General features: G+C 46.8%; 1 protein-coding gene across 4 annotated transcripts in view; it reads left to right on the top strand.

Moving 5' to 3' along the window:
- Positions 1-18,170, top strand: part of DARS (aspartyl-tRNA synthetase) — a 205,561-nt gene that overhangs the window by 77,975 nt on the left and 109,416 nt on the right. For all 4 annotated transcript variants that reach the window (XM_029605392.1, XM_029605393.1, XM_029605395.1 and 1 more), the window contains one exon: positions 75-167. In XM_029605392.1, coding sequence (XP_029461252.1) covers positions 75-167 — 93 coding nt within the window. The remainder of the gene's footprint in view (positions 1-74; positions 168-18,170) is intronic.

Below are 18,170 nucleotides of genomic sequence, written 5' to 3'. Positions count from 1 at the left end.
AAACTATTTGAAACATATCCATTTAACCTAAATTAAATTGACATAGTGATGTCTTATCTATTGTTTTAATACAGATCGGATTTTAGCTAGAGTAAAAGACCTCACTGTGCAAAAAACCGATGAACTAGTATGGATTCGTGCCAGAGTGCATACAAGCAGAGCTAAAGGTAAGGCAAACATTTTATTTTACTATGTTTCATCATCTCTTTTCTTCCTTGTTCAGGGAGCTCTATTAAAAATAAGAAAAGGAAATGTTGCTGTTAAAAGAAAGATAATCATTTTCTGAGCCTCCCTGATCGCAGCTTATTGCTAGCCACCAATTGTTTAAAGATTTTTACTTGCTTCTTTTTAATCTGCAGTAGTTTTTTGGTGGTTTTGGTATTCAGGAGCTGTATAGTACCACTTTCTGGGTAGATGTTGGTGTTCAGGGGCCTCTGTGTAATTTCCATGATGTTTTGGTGTGACCATGGCTCTCTAACATCAAGGGAGACTGTGCTGAAATCAAAGCCGGTGCCAGAAAAAATAATGTTAGCATCGCTCTGGTGACGAGCAATTTGAGGAAGGAATGGATCTGGATGGATGGTGACCTCAGATGGCACGAGAAAACCACCAAGTTTGCAGTTTAGCAGAGTTAAAAGAGAACGTTGTAGGAATCTGCATTAAAAGGTCAAGGGTGGCATTACAAAGTAAACTGTTTAGCCTCTGTGTTTCCTTTCAAGTTCTGCTCTGTGGCATGCAGCATTGATGATCAGTAGATGACATTCTGATGATGTTGCCTCTGTTTGGCAGCAGGACACAGATGGCCTGAGTATGTGTTCACCAACACTTATTTTAGAAATGTGGAGGGGTTACCTTGGAAAGGTGAGATGGTCTGCAGACGTATGACAGAGGTGGAAGCACTGGGCAGGACTAAAAGACAAGTGAAATATAACCGAAAAGCAGAGCTGAAATTATGCCAAAATGCAAGAAATTTTCTTGGCACTAATGTGACATGAATATCTTAATCCCTGAGAGCATTCTACAATGATTTACGTTGTAAATTTTGTGTTCTTATCTGTTCCAATAACACAGTTGCTATATTTGTATGTAATAAGATAGTTGCTCCCCTATGAAGAAAGACTAAAGAGGTTAGGACTTTTCAGCTTGGAGAAGAGACGGCTGAGGGGGGATATGATAGAGGTATTTAAAATCATGAGAGGTCTAGAACGGGTAGATGTGAATAGTTTTTTTACTCTTTCGGATAATAGAAAGACTAGGGGGCACTCCATGAAGTTAGCATGTGGCACATTTAAAACTAATCGGAGAAAGTTCTTTTTCACTCAACGCACGGTTAGACTCTGGAATTTGTTGCCAGAGGATGTGGTTAGTGCAGTTAGTATAATTGTGTTTAAAAAAAGATTGGATAAGTTCTTGGACGAGAAGTCCATTACCTGCTATTAATTAAGTTGACTTAGATAATAACTACCGCTATTACTAGCAACAGTAACATGGAATAGACTTCGTTTTTGGGTACTCGCCAGGTTCTTGTGGCCTGGATTGGCCACTGTTGGAAACAGGTTGCTAGGCTTGATGGACCCTTGGTCTGACCCAGTATGGCATGTTCTTATGTTATTTTATAGCAAAAGTGTATAAAATCTGATTAGAAAGGTGAAAAGATTGCTGCTGTTCTACTTTGGCTAATGGCCAAGAAAGTTGAATAGCTAATTTAGGAGCCAGTGCAAGATGGAGAAACCATGCTAGATGGTAGACATAGAAGCAACAGAAGAAGACTTCCCTGATGAGAGAAGAATATGGTAGCTAAGAGACGCTTGTATAACATGAATCTATTAAGAGCAGATTTTCTCTCTGTATCTTATCTTTTGCAGTGGTGCTGATTCTTGGCTACACCAGCATATTGTGAAATAATAATGTATAGTAATGCATAGTATTCATTACGTACTGGGAATGGTTTAGGACAATTGCAGGGAACCCAATCGGCATCACTTATATACAACACAAAGATACCTTCATAGCTTCAAGAGCTGTTCCAAAAATTGTTTATATAGCATCCTGAACCTGAGGAACTTAAGAAGAAAAGAGACAGAGAGCCACAAATAGCAAAGTAAGAATCTCAAACAAACAGCATTCAATAATACCCGCAAACTGGACAAAGATATCCAAAAGGTGGGATTGAAGGAGTTGGTATTGATGGTGGTAGATTTATTTATGCATTTATTTGTTTTTCACCTGGTAGTTTTCTCTTTTGGGCTTCAACTCAGTCAGAACCAGTGCTGGAATCATGGCACCATGAACCTTAAAAAAAAAAAAAAAAAGTGCCAGTGCTGGATCAGACCAATGGTCTTTCAAGCCCAGCATCCCATCTCTGAGAAGGCTGTCTAGGTCACTTGGAGTACCATCAGATCCCAAATAGGAAAGCCATTCCATGCTGCTAGCTCCTGGAAGCGGAAGGTGATGACACCTAAGGCTGTCCAGCTAAATAATGGTTAATGGACCTTCCCTCTAGAAACTTATCCAAACCTTTTCTTAAACTTGGCGACAGTGCTACCCTTGACAACATTTTCTAGCAGCAAATTCCATATTAATTATGCATTGCAGAAAATCTACTTTCCTAGCGTGTAGCCAGATGGACTCAGGACCAGTGGGTTATGTTCTCTTCTGCCAGCAGATGGGAGATGGAGTCAGATTCCAAAGCTGACGTCACCCTAGATATACCCCTGCAGTGACCTCAGCTCTTTAGTGTCTCTCCGTCTCCTAGCAGATGCGGACACTATCCCACACAGTGTTAGGAAATTACAGCAAGAAGATTTACCTCAAGAAGACGAGCCCCGCTCTCCTGCAGTGATACCTAAGGGTCCTCCCCCACTTGAGAATTCCTGAGGTGATTTCAATATCCCTCAGAGGTGTGCCTTGGTCCGGTTGCCGGTAACCCCAACGTGGACTTAGCCCCTAGAACGGCTAAAAGGCAGCGGGTGCACATCCGAGCATGGCGGTGAAGGTAAAGCCCTCTCCCCCCACAGCTGGAGACCGTCCCAGCACGCGATCGGTAAGCGCAGAGACCAGGTAAGAGGAAAACTTTAAAGGTCTCCGGGACTCGGAGTGCTGTCCCGATTCCAAATTTCACCCGGCGAGGTAAAAGGGAGCGTTGAGCAGCCTTGGTTGGGCTAGGCCCAGGTCCGGTGCAGGGGGTCCAAACACGTGGAGACCCTGGTGGGGCGCCATTTTACATGCAGGGGCATCAGCGCCATTTTCCCTTCTCGTTCGGCAGTATGTGCGGGGCCGGTCGGTCAGTGCATCCAACCTGTGCGCCTTCAACTTAGACACGTGCACAGCTGCATGCACAACTGTGCGCACAACTGCACGCATAACCATATGCACAGCCACGCTTAAAGCTACACGCTCACATTGTGCTCACACGCATAACTGCGCGCATATTGAAGCACATTACCTGTGCGCCTAGACATGGAGGCAATGGCACCGGCATCCAAGAAGCCCAAAAGGCATACTCTTTGCACAGCCTGCCACATCAGAGCCGCACGGCCTGAACTGGAGTCCTGCCTGTGTCATCATTGCAAAGAAGCCCAGGGGAGGACCAAAGCCTGGTCCCTCACTGTCGGAGGATGGGTCCAGAACTACTACATACGATAGCACCCTGGATCTATGCAACTCCGAAATGGCATCTCCACAAGAGGGCACCTCAGGGGCCCATACTCAGACTCCCCCTGGGGTTAACATGGACCCAGGGACCTTCTCCTGGCTAGAATTTTTCCTGGGGCTGCAAGCCTTCGTTCAGACACAATCAGCCCTGGCTGTGACCTGGGTTCAACCATTACCGGAAGCACAGGATCCTCCCAGCCCTGTTCAGATGCCTCGCGACATGCCTCGCCTAACCAAGAATTTCCCGGACAGGGACCTGGATACCTCATATGATGGCGGCTCTCTATAAGAAGAAATCCCTCCAGGTCTGGAACCATACAGAACCATGGTTCGCTTCTTCCACAGGGATGAATTACCAGCCCTTGCTTCCCAGACTCTGAAAATTCTGGGGATCCCCGGCATGGACCCTATGGCGGAACCAAAGAAGAACCCCGTCTTGGTGTCCCTTCGTAAAGCCTCATGCTACTTCCCAATGATGGAAGCCATCCAGGAACTGATTGACCTGGAGTGGGATGCCCCAGAGGCCAGCTTTAAAGGAGGTTGGGCCTTAGAAGTTTTGTACCCTCTGGAACCAGTGACCAAGGAATGCCTGCGTTTTCCGAAAGTGGACGCCATGGTCTGTGCCGTCTCAAAGCGAACAACCATTCCCGTTGAGGGAGGGGCTGCATTGAAGGATACTCAGGATAGATGATTAGAATCCATCCTTAAGCAGGCCTTTGACGCAACAGCAATGACACTGCAGATTGCTTCCTGTTGTGCACTGGTGGCATGTTCATGTTTGTTCCTCGAGAGAGAGGTAAACAACGCAGGAACATATACCAGTGAAATGATTGAACCTGCAGCAGCCTTTCTGACAGACGCAAACTCAGATCTGGTGCGTACCTCAGCCAGAGGAGTAACCTCGGTAGTGGCAGCCAGAAGACAGTAATGGTTGCAGAATTGGTCTGCTGACGCGACCTCTAAAGCGAATCTCACAAGGATGCCTTTTAAAGGATCTCTCTTATACAGAAGTGAATTGGAGAAGTTAGCCAGCAAGTGGGGCGAATCTCCAATGCCTTGGCTACCGGAGGACAGGGGTAAAAGATCCCAGCACCCCTCCCCCAGAAGAACCTAGGGGGAGGGGCATTCCTACAGGAACTCGCAGTTCCAGGCACCTCGTCCCTCAGGAAGGTCTCAGCCCTTTCGGAACTGACAAATCAAGAGAGGAACATGCCTGGGGGCAGGCTCCGGCCGTACTCCCCAATGAGAATGGGATGACCCATCCACAGGAAGAGGAAATAGGGGGTCGACTTTCCCTCTTCTATCAACGATGGGTCGAGATCACGTCGGACAAATGGGTACTAAACATCATTCGAGAAGGTTACTCTCTGAAGTTCTGCAGCATCCCTCGGGACAAATTTATGATGTCACCCTGCCACTCCCACACCAAGAGACTGGCAGTGGAAGCCACTTTGACAAGACTACTCAGTCTGAAGGCAATAACTCCGGTTCCTACGCCCCAACAAAATACGGGGCACTATTCCATCTATTTTATCATTCCCAAGAAAGAAGGATCATTCCGACCCATCTTGGATCTCAAGAACATCAACCGTCATCTGCGGATACTACACTTCCACATGGAGACTCTTCGCTCCGTAATAACGTCAGTACAACCAGGAGGGTTCCTAACCTCCCTGGACCTCTCCGAAGCCTACCTTCACATTCCAGTCCATCAAGATCACCAGCGTTTTCTACGCTTTGCGATACTAGGTCACCATTACCAGTTCCGAGCACTACCCTTTGGCCTAGCAATCGCCCCCAGAACATTCTCCAAAATTATGGTGGTCATGGTGGCAACACTGAGGAAGGAAGGGATCTTGCTACACCCTTACTTGTACGACTGGCTGATCAGGGCAACGTCTTCGGAAGAGAGCCGGCAGGTGACCAGCAGAGTCAAGAACCTATTGCAGGAACTCGGTTGGGTCGTGAACACGGTCAAGAGCAGTCTGCAGCCCTCTCAGTCTCTAGAGTCACTGCAGGGGTATATCTAGGGTGACATAAGCTTTGAAATTTGACTCAGTCTCCCATCTACTGAAAGAAGAGCACATAACCCACTGGTCCTGAGTCCATCTGTCTACACTAAGGAAAACTAATTTATCAGGTAAGTAATTTCTCTATTCTACTAGTTAGTTGTCTCATGGAGTGTGCCCTAGACCTAGCACTACTGAGAAGAGTAAATAACCATTCCCTATCAACTTATTTCACGTCACTCACGATGTTTGTAAACTTCTATCACATCTTCTCTCAGTCTTCTCTTCTCCATATTAAAGAGCCCTATCCTGTCGAGCTTTTCTTCATAGAGGGCCATTCCATCCCTTTAATTTTTGTGGCCTTCTCTGCGCCTTTTCTAGTTCTACTATATCTTTTTTGAGATGTGGCACCCCAAACTGCACAAACCACTGTAGATGTGGTCACCCCATGGATCCATAGAGCAGCATAATAACATTTCTGATTTTGCTCTCTTTTCTGAATAAGTCCTAGCATTCTGTTTACTCTCTTGACCATTGCCACACGCTGAGCTGAGGATTTCAAAGTATTGTCCACAGTGGCTCCAAGATCTGTTTGTTGCATGGCAGTTCCTGGTATGTAACCCATCAATGTGTTCCTATAGTTTGGATATTTTTCCCTGTGTATATCACTCTGCACTTGTCTACATTGCATTTCATCTGCCATTTAGATGTCCAGTTCCCCAGTCTTAGAAGATTCGCTTGTAATTCCTCGCAGTCAGCGTGCTTTAAAAATGTTCCTATAAACGGAAATATTTTTTCATCTTTTGTCGGAATCATTTTTTGTTGTTTTCCCTTGTTCTCATTTCTTTTGCTTTCCTCTTGCGCCACATTCTCAGGCCCAGAATTAGGCGTAGGTATGATAGGCAGCTGCCTGCGACACCGGGTTTTGAAAGGTGCTGGAGCATTGTCGCCACTGCCATGCCTCTGTCAGGGTCTGCCCCCCCCCCCCCCCCAGCCACTTGTTATCTAAAGCGGCAGCAGCAGCAACAGCGTCACAAACGAAATTCAGCACGGGGCCACCGGCCACCGTCGTGCGCTCAAGTCTCTCTTGCGGCCCCGCCCCATCCTCCCGCACTAAGGAAATCCACGTGCGAGGGGCAGAGCTGCCGCAGGACCTTGAGTGCGCGACAGGTGACTGGAGTCCCCATGCTCACCGTCTTTTTTTTTTTTTTTTGAAGTTGCTGCCGCCGGATCGGGATGCCGCTGCTTTAGGTAACGAGCAGCTGAGAAGGAAGGGGGGGAGGACTTGGATGGAACAATTTGGGGTCCCCCTTCCCTTCCTCTCTGGTTCTTCTGATGAGTTTGAGGGGATGGGAGTGGGAGCCCCCCACTTCTGCATTTCAGGAAAGGGGGGGGGGATCTCCCCACCTTACCCTGCCTCTGCTGCCTGCGAGTGCCAATAATGTTAATCAAGCTGTGCTACAGACTGATTTTCTGTTTCACTTGATTTTTGATGGTGAATTGTATTATTGTTATAAAATTGCCTTGAGCACTTGCTATAATGAAAATGTGGTTTTAAATAAAAGCTGCTGATGATGATTTTCTCCCTAAGGTGCTACTTTTCCTCTGTTATCCAAGTTTTTCTCCCTCTACTCTAATCTTTTATCTCGCATCTCTTTCCCTCCACCCCATCCTTCTCCTTACCTCCTCACTTCTCAGCCTTTGCTTGTCTTTCTCCATTGCAGCCTTTCACTCCTCCCTTTTCTTCCCTCCTGCCATCTCCTTTCTTTCTCTCCATCTCTTTTACCAGCCTTACTCTTCATTCACCCCTCCATCAATCCCTTTCATCTTTTCTCCCATTATCTCTCTCCCCATTCTGTCTTCCCTACCCCTGGCCTCTCCTCACCCCATAAGCCTGCATGCTCCCATCCCCACCCATGTAGGTTCTCATGCCTAACTGTCCCTCCACCTAGATGCTGCCTCCTTCATGTTTTCCTCCTCCCAGGCTGCTACCTCTGTGGTGCTGACCAGAACTTTATTCTCACCATTGACAGTGAGAACAGTTACTGCAGGTATGGGCCAGTGCCCAAGGGCTCTGCGACGGTTGAGGAAAAAGGGAGAGGTGGCATCTGGGTTGGAGGCAGAAGAGAGAATGGCAGAGCAAACAGGGTGGAGAGGGGTGTGGTTGCGAATGAAAGAGAGCGGTGAGTGGTTGGAGTTGGGGTGTGGAAGCGCAAGCAGTGCAGCAACCAGAGTGAGAGTAGAGGAGAGTGTGAGGTGCAGTGGGGATAAGGGGAGAACGAGAGGTATGGAAGCAGCTGGGAGGGGAAGTATAGAGAGGGCGTTGAGGGAGGACAGAAGAGAGCCAGTTGTAGATGTGGGGAAGGGGGGAGAGAATCTAGCGACCTGAGGGAGGTGGCCATTGTTAACTTGCAATGACTGTTAATCCAGCAAGGCCCCCGGTTTCCTGTGAATGGAGGGTGCAGATTCTGCGGCAGTTACTGTGGCTGCAGAATCAGAGGAAACTTGGGGCTTTAACTGATGTTCCCCCTTTCCCCCTTAAGAATGAAATAAAAATCAGAACAAGAAAAAGGTATCCCTGTGAGGATATATATATAATTTTTTTTTGTTATTGTTGTAACTGTCAAATGAACTATTGAAAGAAATACTGCTTTAATGTGTACCTGAGTGGGTAAGTGAGCAAAATCTGTCAGTGGCATTCAGGCATTTCAGGAGATGAAATTATTGTTATTACTTAAACCCTTATGGCAAATGTCACGCTTTACCAACATGCTTCGTTGCACAAGAAGGAGAAGACAAGTGAAGGGTTTATTGTAATCAACAGACATTAACACAACTCACCATCTGCCATGTGTAAAAGCTTCATTCTTCGTTTCCTCCAGCCTTGGCCTTGTTTAGAACGGGAAGATTTTCAGTGCTAATTGCATTGTTGGATGGAAATGCTGTTGGCCTCCGGTAGACTGTACTTGTTGGAGGAAAGCTTTTGCTTATGCACAGTCCCTGATCTCTAGAAAGTGGTGAAGTGAATGTCAGTCGGTGAAGAGTCTGGTGGGTGAATATATTATGCTGTCTGCTCAGAAGTTGCCAGCATTTGGGTCTCCTGTAGTTAGCGTTTTTGAACTCCGTGGAAGTGCACTGTGTAGATAAATCCGAGCTACTCTTGGATCTATTCGAACCCTTCATTTTGCGGGCAATTTTCAAAGCTGTTTGCATTGGTAAATGATTTAACCAGGTAGGCCTCCCTCAGTTTGGCTAAATGTCTGCGCAGTCTTTCATGCTGCATGTGCTTTTAATCAAACTGCAAGGAGACGACATCAGGCGAGGAAAATAACTCACAAATCTCTGTGCATTATTTTTCATCAAAATTTCACCCGCACGAAAAGCAGATGCAAAGTCCATGCATGGGTGCTGTTTACCCATGGACAGTTTTCAAATTATGCTTCTCCTTTGCCTTTCAAAACCAGGTATAGCAAAAAGCCCCATTATCCAGCGTACATAGGGACAGGTCTGGATGTCCCAACAGGCACACCAGGCCTGTGCCAAGGGTGGCACAATTCTTGCCCCTGCCTTCCATCTCATGGGCCTTTAATCTTACCGCCTCTCTTTCCCTTGACCTGACTTCCACCTGGATTTGCAAGTCTTCCTTTTCCTGCTCCCCACTCCGCTGAACTCAGTGCTCCACTGTTATTAGAAGGCAGTGTGCATAGGGACTGAGTCAGGTTGTGTTCCTGCTCCCATAGGCCCTGCCCTTTGCACAGACATCCAGAGGAGGCAGGCCCTCCTCGAGCGTACTGCCTGGTCTGACAGAGGTCCCTATGCTCACTGATATCTGATAATAGCAGAACTACAGCAGAAGCACTGAGCTCCACAGAGGGGGCAGCAGGAGAGAAAGGATCGCAGGTCCGGGCCAGAATGGGTGGATGAGAATCAAATTGGAGATCTGTGGTGAAGAGTGGCAGGAGAATCGGGCATTCACAGGGGTACCGTTGTGAAATCAAAAGGTTGGGAGTGGGGGAGCAGAAGCAACAGTCTGTCCCTGCATGGGAAATAATCCATTGCAGTTAATTGAATAGACCAGTTATCTGACTGTGCTCTTCCTACCACTGCCCTGTGCTCTCTATCTTCTGATCTTCTTGGCGGCAGTTCCAGTGGTCTTCCCTCACCCAATGCACAGTGTAGTGGTGCTGCTGGGCCGTAAAGGAGTGTCTGAGGGCACTCCCTGCCCCACCTAAGCCACCACTTCTGTGCAGTCATACAGATGCCTGTTGCTTGAGTGCCAGGCACTGGAGATTTACTGTAGAAGGTATGCAAAGTACTTATGGGCTTATAAACTAGACAGGGAGTTTGAAAATTGTCCCCTCTATACTTTTGGTTACATACACTGAAAATTGGATTAGCCCAACCAAGTTTAAAACTCGTGTGTAGTAACACCAGTCATGATGTCATCAACCTTGGCTATTTTGCCAAGGAGCCCAGGGCTTGGGCTCTGGCTCACGAAGCCTTGACAATTGGTGTTACTGCTCACAAGATTGAAACTTGTGCTAGTGCAGCCATTTTTCTGAAGTAATGTGTTACCAGTGCTCAATATGTGGGCGGGTGCTTTTCTGTTTAATTACTTTAAGTGAACTGTACTTGTACATGTTGCACTATTTTTGTGTCATTGAGAAAGTAGAGACAGAATGCCGCTGATTTTAAATCTGTGTTTCTACGAAATTTAGTTTGCTGCACAGTGTTTGTTCACTATAACAGGAGAGTTGGTCCTGACTACAGTCATAAAACACAGTTATTCATTTTTTAGGTTGTTGGAATTGAGTATATAGTGCTTGTTATAGATGGCTATTCAGCCTTTTTGAGTTGGGGTCGAGTAGAAAAATGTAAAAACATCACAAAATAAGGTATTTCTGCTTTACTTTTTTACTGGTATGGTTCAATAGCTAGGACTTCCCTTTGATCTATTTTTTGTTGGGGGGGGGGGGGGGGGTTTCACCTGGTAGTTCTTTCTGCTCCTTTTTCTTTCAACTCTGTGCAGGATCCTGGCACAGTGAGCCTTCGTTTTCCCCTTTAATGGACTCCCACTGTTCCTGGGCTCTGAGGTCGGCACCCATGCACCAGGGCTTCCTTCTAGAACCCTGGGTCATAAGTTCCAAACACTTAACGGTGACCGTGACTCCCTTTCCCCCAGGGGCTGTGAATGCTGCAAAGGCGGCATCCCCCAGCCTACCTGGGGTGTGGAGGAGCTAACTCAGAACCGTCCATGTTGTGATGCAGAGCACTGCCACTGGGGCCCCGGTGACTCTGAAAGGCTCTGCTGTTCCTCCCAGTGGGGGTCCATCCTCCTTCAGCTGCAGGCTGAAGTCCCCACAAAATTCAGAACAAATAACTTGCTGTTTTTTTTAATAATATCTTTATTCCTTTTACTCAGAATGAACCATACAATTGTATATGCATATAAACAGGAACGAATATACATAAGAAATTGCCAAGCTTCCATCAAGCCCAGCATCCTGTTTCCAACAGTGGCTGATCCAGGCTACAAGTACCTGACAAGTACCCAAAAACTAAGAAGATCCCATGCTACTGATGCAATTAATAGCAGCGGCTATTCCCTAAGTGTAATTGATTAATAGCCGTTAATGGACTTCTCCTCCAAGAACTTATCCAAACCTTTTCCCCCTTACCCTGCATTCCTAACCCGCCCCCCCCCCCCCAAATAGTCCATGTGTATAGTAACACGTGAGAGAAAGAGAAGCACAAATACAAAGTTTACTCTCTTATTAACAAAGGAGTAGTGATTCCTGAAATGTCAACGTCCTATGACTTTGGTTCACCTACCACCCGGAATCTGGTCTGCAACTGGTTCAGTTGGGCAATAAAAGTCCCCCAAATGCTAGGGAATCATTTGGTCACTTTGTCCCTGCAACCCAGGCACCAGGATTTACAGTCTTGCATTAGAAGGTCTAGCATTTCAGCATGCCACAATGGAGTAGGTGGGGGCATCTCCTGTCACCCAGCATACTAAGAAGCACCTTCGTGCGACACACAGGCCCTTCATCACCAGCAAACCTGTGCATTCCGAACCCAACTCCTCTGCACCAGTACCCAGTATACAGAGGGCAGCCTGTTCTGGTATCTTGCACTTTAATTTATCATGAATTGTTTTATAGGAGGACAGTCCCAGAAATGATGGCAAAGTGTTGCAATAGGTTCCCCACACCTCTGGCAGCTGGAACTATCTATGTTTCATCAAATGGGCCTTATGCAGCGCTATTACAATTCTATGCAAAATTCTTAAGTGCTGTTTTCTAATGAGCGCGCAAATAAGCAACCACAAGCTCTTTTGCAAGTCGTCTTTCTCTAAATGTATCCCCAGCTCAAGGCTCCATACTGAAGTTAGAGCCTGCATAGTGTGGTATGTAGTAATAGAATGAATAAATCTATATAAAGTCGCCAAAGAGTGTTTTCCCCCCGTTATATAGACCCAAAAGTCTTTGAAAGGGCCCTGAGCCTTGTGCAGAGTTTTATGAGTTGAGCAGTGTGGAAATGAAGCTGTGGAGTTGCAGGTATTGCAAAAAGTCCTGAGCCGGAAAGTTAAACTGATCCCTGCAATACTGGAAAGGGAACATGCGTCCGTGCATAAAATTAATAAATGAGTGAAATTTATCCCTCCCCATCATGGATTGTTTGGTGAAAAAAGGGGTGCGTGCCCCTGCCAAGAACCAAGGGTTCCCGCAGATCGGCAGCCTAGGGCGAGGAGTTCCATGGCAAGGACAGCATCTTGCGTAGCATATGCCAGCCATATTGCATATATTGAAAAAGCATATTATTCTTGTGCAACGAAGGAATCTCTTCATGTCCCGCATGTAGCAGAAAACTAAGGTGGTAGGGACGGGCAATATGGGCCTCCAGGCCTGTGTCTGCGAAAGTTGCTCGATTGAGAAGCCAGTCTCCCAGGGCTCTTAAGGCACCAGCTACGTTGTAAGAATGAATGTTGGGAAACCCCCATCCCCCTTCCCATTAATTTGTGTATGGAGACTCTTGCCCTCTTTACTTTCCAAACGAATCTAGAACAGATAGAGAGAAGGGCTAGCAAATCTTTACGGGACAGTACCAAGGGGAGGGTTTGCAGTAGATATAAGTGTTTGGGGATAAGTGACTTTTTGAGCAAGGCTATGCGACCCATCAGGGATAATGGGAAATTCATCCATCTCGTCGTACATCTTTCAAACTCTTTAATCATCAAGGGGACACTGGCTTGAAACCATTCCTTTGTGTCCCTGTGGACCAAGACCCCTAGGTATTTAAGGCAGGAGGTCTCCCATCTGAGAGAAAAAGGCTGCCGGTGTTCATGTAGATGGCCTAAAATATCCAAAATAACTGATTTTTCAAGATTGAATTTAAAACCAAATGATAATCCATATTCCTCAAAAAGATCTAGCACCAAGGGAAATAAGTCTTTAGCCCGGGGTATAAATAACAGGATATTATCTGCGAATAAAAATGCAAATGGGAGTGCAGCACCCTGATGGGTCACATGCGCTTGTTGCCTTTCGTGCGTTTTTACTAATAAGGGCTCTAGGGTCAGGATAAATAATAAAGGGGGAAGTGGGCATCCCTGCCGAGTGCCAGGATGCAAAGAAAACTGGGTAGATAGCGTATTATTCCCCTGTATCTTGGCCATTGGGTTGCTATAAAGTACCCCATCGCTTGCATAATTTTCCCAGAAAAGCCATACAATGCAAGTACTTGAAATAGGAAATCCCAAGAGAAGGCTTTTTCTGCGTCAAAGCCCACAAATAACTTGTCTATAGTTCAGGGGTTTTTTGTTGTTTTTTTTTTTTAACCTAAAAATGATGTGGGATACCTTAGTTCCACCATCATAGCTGTTTTAGTGCTGCTGTAAGAGATTTACTTTCCTTGTAAAAATAAATTAACCTGAAAAGTAAAATATATGTAACCCATATCCATTTCTTCATTGAATAGATTACAGAGAAGCACAATTAAATATTTTCCTTCAAGAAACCTGCCTCTTCATAGTATGTGTGGCATGCATAGCAGTGTATGGAGATGTGTCCCTCCCTGGAGGGCGCTTCATATCACAAATAAAGCTGCTCCAAGGGAGCAGTAAATACTTTTTCTATACTTATTTTAGTTTCAGAAAAGCTAATGGTCCTTTTGATGGAAACAGCATTGCTCTCCTTTTAGGCAAGGAGCAGTGTCGGAGTGGTTTCTGAAACCGCAAAGCAGCTGTCTTCAGACTGTGGAGAAACAGAAGAGGGACGTGAGGTCTGCCCAGCTGACCTGGAGTCCTGCAGTTTGATTTTAGAAGGCCGGAATGGCCACCTGAGAGCCAGAGAGAAGTGAAGCTACTTTTCATGTTTTTTGTGTTGCAGTGGGACCACCCACCTTCATTCACCGTCACACACCCTCCCCCTCTCCCCAGCCTCCGCAGATTGCAGTGCACTCTGAAGCCCTGGTGTTTGTGAGGTCCCAATAGGCAGTTCTTGTCTCCCGCCATCAGAGGTCTCTTTGGGCTTCTGGGACTATCTTGTCTGTCCTCCCAACTCCTTAGTTCGAACTTCCTGCTGGTCGCCATCTTGTTTCTGGCCTGTACACAGATCATTTCCAGCTTCCAGTCAGCAGGGTGCTGGAACTTTGATTCTTGTTCTCTAGCCCTCTTTTGGAGTCCCGCTTCCAGATTTCTTCTCATTTTGTAGACTCGGCGTATTCCTTACTTTTTTGGATCTGCTGCTTCATCCCATCTAACTCTTCCTATTTCTAGTGTTTGCTTGTGCTTCCGGCTATGATTCTGCTTAGTCCTGATTCTGGACCTGCTAACTAAGCCTGCCGGCCACCAACCCAGGAGGGCTCTACCGAAGAGGAAGGCGGCCATCGCAGGGAGAAGATTCCCTGCTGCTGCTCCAGTTGGAGCCTGTCATATTTGCCAGTGTACCAGCCTCTCTTGACCTCGGGGTCACACGGCTGGCTGACTACTCCATCACTGTAAATAGGGCTCTTAGATTGCGACTGGATTTTTAATAACGCTTTTTTTTTTTTTTTTTTACACTTTTTGCAGTCTTGTGGCTGTGCAGCTGAAAAGTAACAGCTGGCATCTTTACTGCTGTAACCCACCACATTTTAAAAACAGTGTAAACCAGTCTGTTACTTTTACTTGTGGTGCGTAGGTGACTTAGCCCCAGAGAGTATCAACTGCCAGTGAGGCAGCATTGTTTTAGCAGCACCCCCGACTTTGATAAATAATGAAAACATTTCCCTTAACAATGAGTCAGATTTGACTTTCTTATCTAAAAAAACATGTTCTTGCATCCTGTCAGTAGTTAGGACTAAACCAAAAGTCTGTTTTCAGACTGCATAGCAGAGTACGCTTATATAAAATCTTACACTGTGCATTTTTGTCTTTCCTACCTTAAAGATGAATTTTAAAAGCACCTAATTAGGGAGCTGTCCACACATGTTGGGCCGGCGCGTGCCAAGTGAATTTTAAAAGCTGCCAAGATGCATGTATATCTCCCGCAGCACGCACATCTCTCTTGTTTCGAAAAAGGGGCGTGATCTGGTGGGGCATGGGCGTTTCGGGGCCTAGCCAAGAGAGTCGCGTGAAAACACTCACGTGCCCTGGTGCGCACTGAGGTCCCCTGCCAAGTAACTTTACTTCTGCCAGGGACAAGGTGTAAGCTGAAAAAAGGCTAATATTTATTTATTTATTTAGTTATTTATTTATTTATTTATTTGTAGAGTTTTATATACCGTTATTTGGTAGAGCCATCATAACGGTTTACAAAATATGCAATTATCATGCAATAGAATGTAATTAAAAGTAGTTGTGAACAGTAGAGTTTTGTGAACAATATACATTTTTTCTTAGTAGTTGAGAAACAGTAGAGTGAGGCGAACATTTTCATAAAAACTTAACGTATCACGTAAGAGAGGAGGGAGGGGTGAAAAGGAGGGTAGGGGGGGTACATCAGGAGAGCATGAAGAAAGAGGATTATGTATGTGAGTTCGGCTGAGAGCTGGGATGATCGGGTGTCTGATAGAGTAGATATTAAAGAGATCTGAAGGGTTTAAGGAGTATGGGCCAAGTGGGGGGGAGGGGGATGCAGGCTATTAAACTAGGGGGTTGACAGGGTCTAGCTGGTAACTGGCTGAACCGGTGTACAAACTGGGAATGTCGTTGGTGTACACCTTATTAAAAATCCCCAAACTTCCGTGGTAGAAGCGGGATTTGTGCTTCCAGTTAAAATTGGGCATAAAAATGTGCATGGCCAGTCTATTTTATAATGTGTGCTTATACATGTGCAGGTTATAAAATGGCCGCATCCCTGGACATGGGTTGACGCCCGTACGCCAGTGTGTGCCTGTGTGGCGGTTTAAAAGTTACCGTCTTATTCTTTTGGCCCTATAGGTGGGAACCTAAGTAATCCCTACTGCAAGAAAAAAAACTATTTATCTATTACACAATTTGCAACTTAGAAATATAAAACCGTTTTAACTCGGCATTTGAGCTTGCTTTTTATTTTTATTTTTTTAACATCACTTAGTGTATCATTCTCCCACTGGTAAGATGGGCCCTATACGTCAAGAAGGATGTGGAAAACCTGGAAAGAGTTCAGAGCAGAGCAAGAAAAACATGCAGGTGCCTGGATAGTATGGTCAACAGGGATAGATTGAAGGAGATGGTAGGTATATTTTAGTCTAGACAAGAGAAAACAGAGCGGTAATGGGATAGCAGTCTTCTGATGCATAAGTGGAAATTATATTGAGGAGACCACACAGTTGTTCTCCTTCTCCACTGAGGAAAGCACAAACAATAATGTGTAGGAGATTTGGGTTTCACATCAGGAAGAGCTTTTTCACCGTGAAAAGAATTGAGCATTGGAACCTGTTATGACAGGACTTTCCAAGCCTGTCCTGAAAGCCCTACTGCCTATGGGGTCGCCAGGACAGGTTGGGAAGCCCTGCCCATTACGGGAGATTTTTAAGAGCAGGTTAGGAAGTGCGTGTATTTGTGATGATCTAGGTATAATAGATCTTGCGTGGAAACAAGAGGATTGATTAGTTCTGACTGCAGGTACATTGTGAAGAAAGGGGATAAAATAATTCTCACAGGACAAGCAGGATGGTTGTCCTCACAAATGGGTGACATCGAGGATGGAGCCCACCACGGAAAACTTCTGTCAAAGTTTAAACAGAACTTTGACTGGCCCCTACTGGGCATGCCCAGCAAGGCACTGACCCTGCAGCCAGCAGGGGTCTCCCTTCAGTCTTCTTTTTTCCGCGCAGCAGCTGCCACGCGGTGAAAGGAGCTCTCTTACCACGTTCCTGACAGGAATTCGGTTTTTTCTTTCCGAAGAAAATTTGCCCCTCAGGGGTCTCCCTTCGACAAATTTTTGTCACCTCCGCGAAAGCCGGTAAGTTTTTTGCCGATTTTCATCGACTGCCGTCGATTTTGGCCCTAGAGGCCTGTTGGCACTTACCAATCCCGCGGCTAAATTTGGCCCTAGGCCATGGCGACGGGGTTCCGTCGTTGTCCGGATTGCACCTGGACTATGTCAATCACAGATCCTCATCGGGTCTGTGTTCTATGTTTGGGAAGTGAGCATGATGTCCTGACTTGCACTAAATGTGCCCTAATGACACCTAAGGGTCGTAAAGCCAGGATGGAGAAGATGGGGCTCCTCTTCCATGCACCCACCCCAACGCCATCGATAGCATCGACGTCATCGGAACCGGCACCGTCGAAGTTGCACCACCATCGTCAACCCTCCGGTGACCGTCCTCCACCGATGACTTCTCGGCCGTCGACTCCTGTCCCCTCCCCGGATGGGCGAGGAGATCGGAAGGATAAGCATCGCCATCGACGGCACAAGTCTCGGCCCGTCGAGGATCCACAACCATCGACCTCTGAACAGGCCGAGCCACCGACGAAAAAGCCTCGGTCAGACCTGGCACCGTCCACGTCTCGTTCGCAGGCACCGAGGAAACCCTCACCCTCCCGGGGTGCGGGGGCCGTGATCCCACCGGTTACGGTGGTACTTCCGGCCCTGCCTCAGCCTCCCTCTCCCGTCGAGCCGGGTATGGTTACCCCTGGTCTCCGGGCAGAACTGGACCGGCTGGTCCAGGAGGCCATCGAGAATGCGATGCGAAGATTCCAGCCTCCACCGGCACCGCCTCCGGCACCGATTCCGGCACCGCCTCAGGCACCGCCCTCAGCACCGACTCTGCCACCGAGGAGGGAACCGACCACCGAGCCTCTAGTGGAAGCGTTGGCACCGATACTAAATCGTATGGAGGCACTCATGCGCGCCCTTCCATCGGTGATTCCAGTAGCACCGACTACACCATCATCTCCGGAAGGACATTCATCGACAGGAGAAACACCGTTCCGGATTCCCCCGTCCGGTGTCGTTCCATCGGTGCCTTCACATACCTTTCCACCGATTTATCCTTCGGCTCCATCGATTCCAAGATCGGCACCGATTCCATCGG

This window comes from Rhinatrema bivittatum, chromosome 6, assembly GCF_901001135.1.
Source record: "Rhinatrema bivittatum chromosome 6, aRhiBiv1.1, whole genome shotgun sequence".
Classification (NCBI taxonomy): Eukaryota; Metazoa; Chordata; class Amphibia; order Gymnophiona; family Rhinatrematidae; genus Rhinatrema; species Rhinatrema bivittatum.
This window is presented reverse-complemented; position numbering and strand designations above follow the sequence as displayed.